Genomic DNA, 11297 nt, shown 5'->3' with positions numbered 1-11297 from the left:
TTCAGGTGCGACTACTGCAGCGATCTATTCCCAAACGTGATTGGTATGCTCATGCCCCCGGCTTCGGGACGATGTACCTCAAAGCTTGACAAGCGCCCACTGGCAAGATTACAAGGCCGACTGCGTTGACTTTTGGCTAGTGTCTACTGATAGGACGTTTCAATCTTGAGCGAGTGCTGTTTCTACTACTCTTACCCAGAGAACTCTGGCTTGAAGACTCAGTTTTTTGCCGCTGGAAACTCTTTTGTCTTTTCTTTCATTGCGATGTCCATGTTGCGCATGTCGACGATCTACTTCAACTACCTAGGTAACTTACGTGCGTCATTCGAAAGATGGGGGCAAAAAGGACGAAAGCAAAGCGCGCGAGGGTGATGGCGGTAGCTCGGACCTCCGAAAGCCCGTCTGCTGGCCGACTACCTCTTCCGAAAGACACGAAATTAAGGTACTAAGCAAAAAAGAAAAAAAAAAGAAAAAAAAAGAAAAAACCCCCGCGTTTTCCTTCCAGATATCTAACAGAACGATACAAAGCTGGCTGCTTTTTACCAGCAAATGGAAAGATGAACAATAGGGCAGTTATTCCCTCACTGTTGAGAACATTTCGGTGGCAGCCGGAGAGCCGAAGACGGCGAAGAGCCAGAAGCCCACAGCCTGAATCCCGATTTCGTGGAAATCTTCCTTGGCCCGCACCATCTTCCGTGGGGTTGCAGGGCCTGTCTCAGGGGCGGGACCTCTGATTTCCTAAGTAGGTAGGGCTGGAGTCGTGATTAAACAATTAGTGGAGAAACATATCTCGACCAGACGAACGACTGGAAGATAAGATTAGGTCGGCGGTAGTTTAAGACAAACAAATGAGAGCTTTTTGCGTAGATCGTTAAGCTTGGCATCATGCAACAACCCGTTGATCTGGTGCTACGATTCATGGCTGGGTGTACCGGATCCGCAGCCCGGTATTAGCACATATTGCCAAGAAGCAGTTACTACGAGATTTTGGCAGTCTCCACTAGGGATAGGGGGGATTTAGAGAACTGCAACCCGTCAGCCAAGCATGGACACGGTAGGGAAGCCCGTGCATAACGGACAAAATCCACGAGTACGATAAATTCGTCTGATGTTGATGGCGAACTTCATCGGGTTTTGACAGATCGAGCTTCCAGCATCGCTGTGTCCGATCCATCACCCGTGCCCAACCCTTGTGTCCTCATCAGATCCCACCGGTCGCCTTGTGCAACGTGAGGCAATTTCCCGAACTTCTAGTTCGGCTTTCCAATGTGTCGCGACCCAAGAAATGGAGTGGCCAATATATCATGCCCGGTCTGGCCGTAGGGCCAGTGGAGTCCTACCCATTTACTCGTGGCTGAGACAAGGCGTTTGCTTGGCACCAGTGGCCCGGCATATAAGGACATGACGCATCTCCATGATCAACCTTCCAAGCTCTACAGGTCGTACCACATCCCAGGATGGCATCGTTCAACATGGCTGCCGGCGTGATCGCCCTTCTTCTCACAGGAGCCGTTGCACAGGCCCTTCCGGATGGCGCACCCACGTTGCCGCAACAGGCTCAGATCATCGACCAGTTGAGCCAGAATGTGCTGGAAGAAGTCTTACCTCCTTACGAGGCCAATGCATCGACGGTTTGTGCGCCCAGAGCTCAAGAAAGGGCTACAACTCACAACAATCGCAGGAATTCTTGTGGCGTGGCGTCAATTCCTCGTCACTCAAGGAAAGACCATTTCACATCTACAGCTCGGAGTTCTACGAGGTGATTGGTAGTGATCCGTCCCTCACCCTCATTGCGACCTCAGAGTCCGATCCCATCTTCCACGAGGCAGTCACTTGGTATGTATCGCCTAATCTGGGTGTCTCAGACTTTGCGCTGACTAGAGAAGGAACCCAACAACTGATGAAATGTTCTTCGTTCAAAATGCTGGAGACCCGGACGCGGGCACCGGCTTGAACAAGTCTTCCATCATTCAGAAGATCTCCCTTCTGGATGCTGAAGAACTGAGGAACGGGACTTTCGGTGCCACAGCTGTGCCAGTGCATACAGTGCCATCGACCCCACAAGTGATCAACCCGAATGGTATGTTTCCCACGTGAAAGGGCCGATGTCGTATCCGTATGTGTGCTGAGATTAAGAAGGTGGCACCAACTACAAGGGTAACCTGGTCTTCGCGGGCTCAGGTCAAGGAGACCGTCTTGCATCCGCGCTCTATCTGATGAATCCTGTCGAACCATACAACACTACAGGTGGGTGGTATTCAGAGCTGATGGCAGCACTTGTTGAAGGCCTGGGCCTAACGTCCTCCGTGCAGTCCTGGTCAACAACTTCTTTGGAAGAGCTTTCAACTCACTGAATGACGTTGCTGTCAATCCCCGTAATTTGAACATTTACTTCACCGACACCCTTTACGGATACCTCCAGAATTTCCGGCCGGCGCCCGGCTTGCGAAACCAAGTTTATCGACTAGACCCTTCCACAGGTTCACTCTCAGTTGTGGCTGATGGGTTTACTTTGCCAAACGGTTAGTATTCATGTCCATGCACTCATTGTTTGGTAGTGACTGACTCTGGTGTAATGCAGGGATCACGTTCTCTCCCAACGGCGAATACGCCTACGTCACAGACACCGGCATGGCCCATGCGTTCTTTGGCGAGAATCTGACGGATCCTTCGACAATGTAAGTTACCATTGATAATCATCCAATGCTGTAGAAGAAAACTGGCGCTGACTTTTGGAAGCTATCGGTATAATGTAGAAGAGGACGGCACCTGGGAGAACCGGAAGACGTTTGCCTACGTTAGTCCTGGAATCCCGGACGGTAAGCACATCCCAGAACGTGACTCATGTGCGACTGTTTCTGACTTTGACTGGGTGCAGGAATCCACTGCGATTCAAAGGGTAATGTGTATGCTGGCTGCGGAGATGGCATTCACGTGTGGAATCCATCTGGAAAGTTGATTGGAAAGATCTACTTTGGTTCCGGCGTCTCCAATTTTCAATTCGCCGGAGACGGCCGGATGGTTATCATGGGACGGACGAAGCTGTTTTACGCAACTCTTGGTGCTTCGGGAGCTCCCATCTCGTAAATCAAAAAACGATAGTTCTGGACTGAAAAAAGTGATTCAGCAATTGCGGGTAACATACCCCGGACAGCTCAGGTCAATCAACTCCGCAAGATGTGTATTAAGCGCGCTGGATGCTATATGCACGCTGTTCTATCTGGTCTCGTAATTCTAGGTTCCAAGGCTCTGGGCCTCGCACATCTTCTTGTACAGAGGACCCTTTGCCAAAAGTTCCTCATGGGTACCTTTTTCAACGATTCGACCGCCGTGGAAAACACAAATTACATCAGCGTGTCTGATGGTTGACAGCCGATGCGCCACAGCGATGGTAATCCGCTCACCAGGCGAAGCTGCCTGGTTTAACGCTTCTTGCACAATGCGCTCTGATTGTGTATCCAATGCGCTTGTTGCTTCATCGAGAAGCAGTACACGAGGCTTGCGGATCAAGGCACGGGCGATGGCGATTCGCTGGCGCTGGCCACCAGAAAGCTGAGTGCCATTGGCTCCGCATTGAGTATCGAGACCTTCGGGCAGGGAGCTGATGAACTCCCATGCATTAGCCATACGGCAGGCTTCGATGATGCTTCCATCGGAAATGGTGGACGGGTCTTCTGTCGGAATACCCATGGAGACATTGTGCCTGATGGTGCCTGGATAAAGGACAGGCTCTTGCTGTACGAGTGCGATGTCTTTTCGGAAAAGCCACGGGTTCATCCGATCAACATCAACACAATCAACCCTCAGATGACCGCTGACTGGATCATAGAACCTCTCGAGAATGGCAATCATAGTACTCTTTCCGCATCCAGATGCTCCGACAAAGGCCACGAATTGTCCCTTCTTGATCTATGAGATCTCGTCAGTTTGAACTTTTCCTGGTTGCTGTACGCAGAACACAACTCACCGACAGATCGACACCCTGTAGGACCTTTGTTTCAGATCTCAAAGGATAAGAGAACTTAATGCGCTCAAGCTTCATTGTTGAGTAGTCCGAGGGCCCAACGCATGCATTCTCATCAGTTTCCCGAATCGATGGCTTCAGTTCGGAGAGCCAAAAAAGGTAATTAGCTGCGTTGACAGCTTTCGTCATGCCTTTGAAACATTAGTCGACGAGTAGTTGCCAGTCAGAACTGACACTCACTGCTAGAAAAGCCAAAGAGAATGGAGGCCTGTTGTCCAGAAAAGAAGACGCCCAAGAAGGCAACGAAGAAATTGACCGTGCTCATGTTGCCGAATGATACCAGACGGCAGCCATACCTAAGTCAACAGGTAAGCGACGAAGTAAATGGGAGTGAATTTGAATTTGAAATACCAGAATCCGAGAGCCATGAAAGCATATTCAACACTCTGTGTGAAGGCGAAAGGCAGCATAATGAGCAATATCGGCCTCCGAGCGAAATGGTTGGCGTGATCTAGCTCCCTTGTGTATCTTTCGAGAACAGACCTCTCGATGGACAGGGAAGAGACAGTGCGAATGGCAGTAATGGCCTCGGATGCGATGGAGGCACTGGAAGAAAATCTCTTTGATATCTTTGCATCCATAGCAGACTCCATCCTGATGCGGACGTAGCCAGCAAAGAGCATTGGGGGCAGGCCAGCGAAGACAATGACGACGCCTAATCTCCATCCGTATGCCAATGCCAGAATGCTGCAAGCGAGAACGCTCACAACCGACACAAGAATCAAAGAGATATTGAATCCCATGAGCTCAAACACAGCTTGAGGGTATGAGTCCGTCCTGCTTGTCAGAGCCCCAGTTGTGTTCTCCGGTCGGTCGAAGAACTGAAGATCTTGTTTGAGCATGTTGTCCACAAGTTCCCTTCGCATTTTCTGGTTGAAGGTCTGGGTAGGCGTCAGCTCAATTGAAATTCAATATGACATAAGAGGAGAGGTTGAACAGACTGTAGCTATTGTATTAGAGCACCATCCAATGACGAAGTAGACCGCAAAGGCCCCAATGCCGACAACAAAGAACATGAGGGCGAAGAAGTTACCCTTCTTCTGCATCTGTGACCCAGTGAACTTGAAAACCTCGATAAACCTTGACATCAGGATAGCCTGTCCGGGGTACGCAGCCGCTGTGAATGCCGAGTTAGCAACAATGAACCTCTTCAGGGCAAATGGGTTTGGTTACCCGCAATGAAACATGCTGCAGTCAAAGCAGTGTAGTACCATCGGAGTTCAGGAGTACATCGCAAAAGCCGCCAGACAGTGGCACAAAATCCAACACGTTTCCAGTTGTCGAAGTTGTCCTTGTCGATCCGTTGCTCCGCCCGGAGTCGCGTTGCGGTGGAGTATCTTGTCAAATCATGACTGAGGCGGACAGACTTGTCTTCGTCTTCGGCAATAGTGTCAGAATTGGAAGCGCTGTCAGAGGGTCCCTCGGTGATTGCTAGGTCCTGGGCCATGACGAGTCGAGAATATGCGCCGTTCATTGCTAGTAGTGCATCGTGGGTGCCCTGTTCGATGATCTGACCCTGTTTCATGACAACGATGTTGTCAGCATCTCGAATGGTAGCCAGCTTGTGTGCGATCGTGATGGTCGTTCGCCCTCTTGAGACGTTGTCAAGAGCTTGCTGCACCACCTGTTCGGCATGGGGATCAAGCGCGCTAGTAGCTTCATCGAGGAGAAGAATCCGGGGCTGGGAAATGATGCTGCGAGCAATAGCAACACGTTGCTTTTGGCCGCCAGACAAAAGCCCTCCACGTTCGCCGATGACTGTGTCGTAGCCGTTTGGGAGATTCTTGATGAAGTCGTGTGCGAAGGCAATCTCTGCGGCTTGTTGAACGCGAGCCAGCTTGACTTCGCGAGGCTCGTGCTCCCATGGCGTCCCAACGAGTCCGTTCACGATGTTGTCGTATACGGTGCCGCTGAAAAGAATCGGTTCCTGCTGCACAAGCCGGATCTGCTTCCGCAGCCACTGGAGGTTGAGCTGTTCGATGGGCCTTCCGTCCAGGGTGATTGTTCCTGATGCCGGATTATACCATCGTTCCAGCAAACCAACAATTGTACTTTTACCAGAGCCACTGGCACCAACCAAGGCTGTCGTCTTTCCGGCTGGAATATGAAGTGAGTAGTTGTCGAGGACCCTGGTGTCCGGTCGCATGGGGTAACTGAAAGAGACATTCTCAAAATCGATGTTACCTGTGACGTTCTGGGGTTGATCGCCGGACTGGTCCAACGGATCTATCAGCGACTTCCGATCGATCAGTCTGAAAAGTTCTACCGCAGCAGTAGCTGCTCGGGTGAAATCGATGAGGTAGGGAGTAATGGCGGTAAGGCTCGAAGCTGCGACGATGACTGACATCAGGACACTGAAAGAGGTCAATAGCTATTCTCAGAGGTGATTGATGGTGGGCTCACATGAAGACGTCTCCAGGTGCTTTAGTCTCGCCTCTCGCGAGCATGCCAATGGCTTGCCAAAAGCAAAGTCCGATGCCAGAAAAGAGGATGAAGTATTCCGCCGAGAATAGGCATCCCAGAATAGGATTCTTCCTTCTTCCAAGCTTGGCCGACTTCTCGAGGTATGCGTTGAAGTCTGTGATCAATCTCGATCGAAGCGCAAATGCCTGGACTGTACGAGCGCTGGCAAGAATGCTCTCCGCAAAGGATCCAGCCTGCGCGTTCCAACCAAGGATCTCGATCTCAATATTGGCTTCTAGATAGGATGCTACGCTCATCACGAAGATAGTAGCTGGTGCAATGCAGCCGGTGATAAGGGTCAGCTTCCAGTTAGTGACGAAGGCTAAGACGAAAGCTGAAATGAAGGCAGATAGGCCCTGGATGACGAGTCCAAGCTTCTCTGAAATTCCAGCTTGAACCAATCTACCATGAGAGGTAGCTTGCACTGCGACCGAGCCGCCAATGCCCGAGTCAAAGTAAGCTATCTCTTGAGTGAGTCCTGCTTTCAGGTATGCATGGCGAATGTTGCGCGTGGTCCGGTATGCGGCGAGGGTGAACAGGGTGCTGTAACCGTACGAGACCACAAATCGACCGATGCCAATGAGGAAAAAGTAGAGCCTATTTTTGTTAGTTTCTGCCTCTTGGGTAAACTTATAAGTGAGCGTACGCAAGTCGTGCTGCTTCGCTGCGAAATTCTCCGGGCGAAGATGTTCCTGTGGTGAAATCGGTGATCACAGTGATAAACTGACCGAACACGAGGTTCACCATGGCCATGCCAACGCCAGATGCAAGTGCGCAGGTTGTTGCAACGAGCTGCATGGATAAATCGTTGTTGTCGCCGTATCGAAATATTCTCTGTTGTAGAAATCCGAATCAGCTACAGATCCTAACACCAAGAAATTCAAGAGGAGGTATTTGGTTACGAAGTAGCTCGGCAGGACTCCAGGATCGCCTTGGGTGGTAGTTCCATGCTGGTCGCCAGCTTTGGCTGATAATTTCTCCCGGGAAGTGCCCATTGAAGCTTGCTGATTAAATCCAAATAGAGTGAGTAAGGAGTCTGACAGTATCGGAGAAAGATGAGATGAAACAAAACAAGACGCGGTGCATCTGGGCAGTATTACCAGCCTTTAAGTGACATGGGATTCTTTAGCTCGGCCAGCTGAACTTGTTCACCGAGACTTAACGAGATGAACGTCTGCGCTCGCGGACGTGGGACATGCCGCCTCCGATAATTTCAACGCTACCACTGAATTGCGTCCCCGTCGACAACAATCGTTCAAAGCTGTCGAAAACCGATGTTGATTGCTTTGCCTTGGAATGAGTCTAGCAGGTCCAATACTGCGAAAAGGAGGAAGCGGCGTTTCGGAGGGAGTTCAGCTTGCGAAACCCCGTTTGCCAAGCTTACGTTTCCGCGGACACCAGATCGCCTGGCTCATGGAACTCACGGAGCCCGAAATACGACAATGAATTGGCCGGGGTCTCGCGCTTGAAGTACCGCTCGAGAGGTCTGATCGTCATTTATTAGACAGACTTTCGACTAACTCGTTGTCAAGAGCGTCATGAATGAACCGCAGATTCCTTTCATTGCAATGCACGGATAGCAGTTGCGAGGACACTGCTAAGGAACCCATCTGTTTCAATGCGCTGAGGTACCAATTATTGGGATTCTCTGACGTAGACTTCATCCAATCTTTCAGTTATTCTAGTTACGTTCAAACATCCAAGCGACATGAAATAAATTATTTACTCTGTTACGAAAAGCGTGCATCCCTTTTCCCTTCCGACTTTCCATTGCTACTTCCATACCCTTCATATCGTTGATCAAACTGAAGAGTAGTATTTGGCAAGCTCTGACACCTGGAAAGAATCCGGCTCAGGATGTTCTGATTGATACTATCTACTAAAGAGTATTTCTAACAACGATACGTAGTATGTAAATAGCTTTATTTCCCGCCGTTATTTCAAGGATTGTGGGTTCAGGTTGTCAATCAATTTGTGAGAGATTCTCCTGGGGAATGGTCTATGTGAGAAGGTCTTCAAAGAGAGATTTCACAATCTCTGGCTCTGATCACAGCTGTGGCGGTGGGGTCCGCCGAAGCAAACAGGCCACTGAAGGAGTCTTCTTTACGCCCATCCGTAGCCCATTTCCATTCGTACTTGGTGAGGAGATAGACCAAGATGACCTTGATCTCGTTGGACGCGAAGAATCGCCCAGGGCAGGAGTGCAGGCCATGACCAAAGGCCAGGTGTTCGGGTCCGGTCGTCACGAATTGCCATTTGTGCTCCTGTCCTGGCTTTTGGCGCATGTCCAGGAAACGCCGCGGATGGTAGCCGGAAGCATCCTCAAACATAACGGGGTCTTCCATCTTGTCAAGTGCAACCATTGTGTAGGCACCTTTGGGAATACGAGTTCCGTCGGAAAGTTCGACCGTCGTTGATGCTATACGGTGCATTGCCGCTGAATAAGCATGTAAGCAAGGGGAAGAACCACATCCTGAAGGCCCTGGACTCACCAATATCTCCCAGATGATGACGTTGAGACTCTTTCATCATGCTGTCTGTGAGCTTCATGTCTTGGAGAGCCTTCTTAGACCAGCCATGTGTTTTTATCGCCAAATACATCTCCTCTCGCAAAGGTTCGAACCACTGGGGATGATCGCAGAGATCAGAGATGATACCACTCAGCAGCTCCGATGTTGTGTGAATTGCGGCAAATGAAAGTCCAAGCTGTGCGAGACCATCATCATAAGCCCGGCCCTTGGCAACCTCGTCCAGCCATCCAATGGTGTCGGCAACCTTTGTGGTTTTCTCACCTGCGTCGCGAGCAACGCGATTCTCTTCCCTCCGTTTGGCAAAGACTGGCTTGAGGATCTGTCGCGCACGAGAACCCTCTGACTTTAGGTTTCGAACTTCGGGGAGAAACCAGTGAACGAAAGGTCGGAGAAACGACGGCCACTTTGTCAAAGCCTCGGCGGCAACCATGGAGTGAACAGTATAGTTGACTGAAACGTCCAACCATTCTTGGTTCGCGCACAACTCGGGGCCTACAAATACACGGGACGAAACGCGTGCTGCCAGTTGTAAGAGCACTGACTTGAACTGACACTCTGTCCAGTCTGTCGAATGTCAGCGAGTCTGTTGCAAAGGTGGGAGTCACCGGGGCTAATGAATACCCTTGGGGGCGCCAAGAAGATGGTCCGTCGCCTGTGCGGTCTCGTCGGCCAGGTCTGCTGTGATGAAGTCTGCGTTCTCGTGTAAGTTTTGAGGCATTTGCAAATTACGGGGCGTTGTCTTACTCAGAGATTGAGTCAATCTCCCTCTCACCATCTCCACAAGCATCTGACTTTGGGGACCGGCAGCGAACGCCTCAAATCCGGGATAACTGCCAAAGAATTCCTATCGCAACGTCGAAAGTTTAATAGACGCACATGATATGACGCAAGGCCGGAAAACTAATTTATTGACGTACCTCGTGAATGGCCCTCCCAAAATCCATTCTGGTATCGTTTCGAATCTCATCTGCGAATTTGCCAGGTAAGATGATCTTTGGTCCTGAAGTTGTGATCACCTGGAAACAACCGGAGAACTGTCTATATGTCAGTATGGGAGCATAATGTCGGCAAACAAAGTCGTTCACCTTCTTGAGCCCTTCGCGAAGGATGTTGGGACCGTCCACAAGCCATCTCTCACGAGCCTTTTCAAGGTCGCGATGCCCCCCTGGAGGTAGCCCGGCAGTTGGAAAACCCTCATGAAGACTATCTCTGTACATGAAAAAGTAGAAAATGAAAGGCGCTATTGCAAGAAAAAGATATTGTAGACCGAAGGCTTCACCCTCGGCAAGTAGAAATGACTCCATATTGAGTGAATGTAAGTTAAGTTAAGGACGACTGATTTGCAATCTTTGCGGGACACGGTTTCAGTAAATTGAATCAAACGGAAGCGCCATCTTTCTGCGAAAACAGCATTTCTTATAACTTGTCCAGTTCTCGTGGTTGTTCTCGTGGTTGCTCTCGCTTGCAAACTCCACAGCTTCGCGGCGAGACCATCGGGTGTCGAAGATTGAGAACTGCGATTAGGTTGACACCCCTGATGGCGAACAGCCCGGTTACCGTGGAACAGCTGTATTTTGTGACGATTCGGATGCATTTCGCCGAGTTGAAGTGTGAAGCTGGAGCGACGTCGTGCCACGGGCCACCGACTTGAGAAACTCTTCCGTCTCCGAAACTCCGGCCAAGACGGCCAAGGCGGTAAGTCAAGGAACCGAGATCCGACTAACTCGCATTTACCGGAGTGCGTCTGGTGTTTATGATGCTGGGAGATAGAGGACGCTCACAAATACTTCTGCCTCTAACAGAGAAGATTCTTGATGAATCAGTGCTGTGTTAGCGTCTTGAATCCAGACTACACCCCCAATTCTTCCCCTGTGCGAAGATGAAAGCGAGTAATAAACCAATGGAGATAACTGCATACATCAAAATTGTTTAGTCGCGTTCGGGATGAATATGACAAGCTTAGATATTTATTGTTCTTTCAGAATACCCAGGACCTTCTTCACGCACCCCAGCAGTGCCAGCTCCATCATGACCCCTATTCTCCAAGTGACATACTTCTGCTTTTGACATTCTGCATATTTTGCGACTATTCCAAAGTCACAGAGTTAACAGCTCCAAAGTTACAGTGGAATGATAACCGAACCTCGGCATCACAGTCTTAACTCGTGGTCGGAGGGCCAGAGTAGTGATTACGACCCCAAACTACATATCAGCCCGCAGAGAAGATGGCACAGGCCACGAAGACAACAGATGCATAATTGACAGACGCTGCCGTGACA

At 50.1% G+C, this 11297-nt stretch overlaps 3 protein-coding genes across 3 annotated transcripts; 1 reads left to right on the top strand and 2 right to left on the bottom strand.

The window, feature by feature from the left end:
• Positions 1-1457: 1457 nt before the first annotated feature.
• Positions 1458-3087, top strand: GCG54_00014512 (uncharacterized protein; the record flags this gene model as incomplete). Its single annotated transcript, XM_045414341.1, has 8 exons — positions 1458-1631; positions 1682-1836; positions 1887-2080; positions 2140-2247; positions 2313-2522; positions 2582-2678; positions 2740-2819; positions 2879-3087. 8 exons carry the CDS (start codon positions 1458-1460, stop codon positions 3085-3087), a joined length of 1227 nt encoding a protein of 408 aa, XP_045270919.1.
• Positions 3088-3234: 147 nt separating this feature from the next.
• On the bottom strand, positions 3235-7285 carry GCG54_00014511 (Leptomycin B resistance protein pmd1; the record flags this gene model as incomplete). The annotated part of the gene is made up of 8 exons (XM_045414340.1): positions 3235-3909; positions 3968-4155; positions 4205-4320; positions 4376-4905; positions 4966-5141; positions 5198-6378; positions 6428-7084; positions 7134-7285. The coding sequence occupies 8 exons, from the start codon at positions 7283-7285 to the stop codon at positions 3235-3237; spliced, it is 3675 nt and encodes a 1224-aa protein (XP_045270918.1).
• A 1217-nt stretch (positions 7286-8502) lies between these two features.
• Positions 8503-10322, bottom strand: GCG54_00014510 (Cytochrome P450 monooygenase 1; the record flags this gene model as incomplete). Its single annotated transcript, XM_045414339.1, has 6 exons — positions 8503-8924; positions 8980-9582; positions 9640-9708; positions 9763-9862; positions 9936-10052; positions 10104-10322. The coding sequence occupies 6 exons, from the start codon at positions 10320-10322 to the stop codon at positions 8503-8505; spliced, it is 1530 nt and encodes a 509-aa protein (XP_045270917.1).
• Positions 10323-11297: the final 975 nt, after the last annotated feature.

This window comes from Colletotrichum gloeosporioides (assembly GCF_011800055.1).
Source record: "Colletotrichum gloeosporioides strain Lc1 chromosome Unknown consensus_6, whole genome shotgun sequence".
In the NCBI taxonomy this organism is placed as follows: Eukaryota; Fungi; Ascomycota; class Sordariomycetes; order Glomerellales; family Glomerellaceae; genus Colletotrichum; species Colletotrichum gloeosporioides.
The sequence above is the reverse complement of the archived record's forward strand: the minus strand, read 5'-3'. Positions and strand labels throughout refer to the sequence as shown.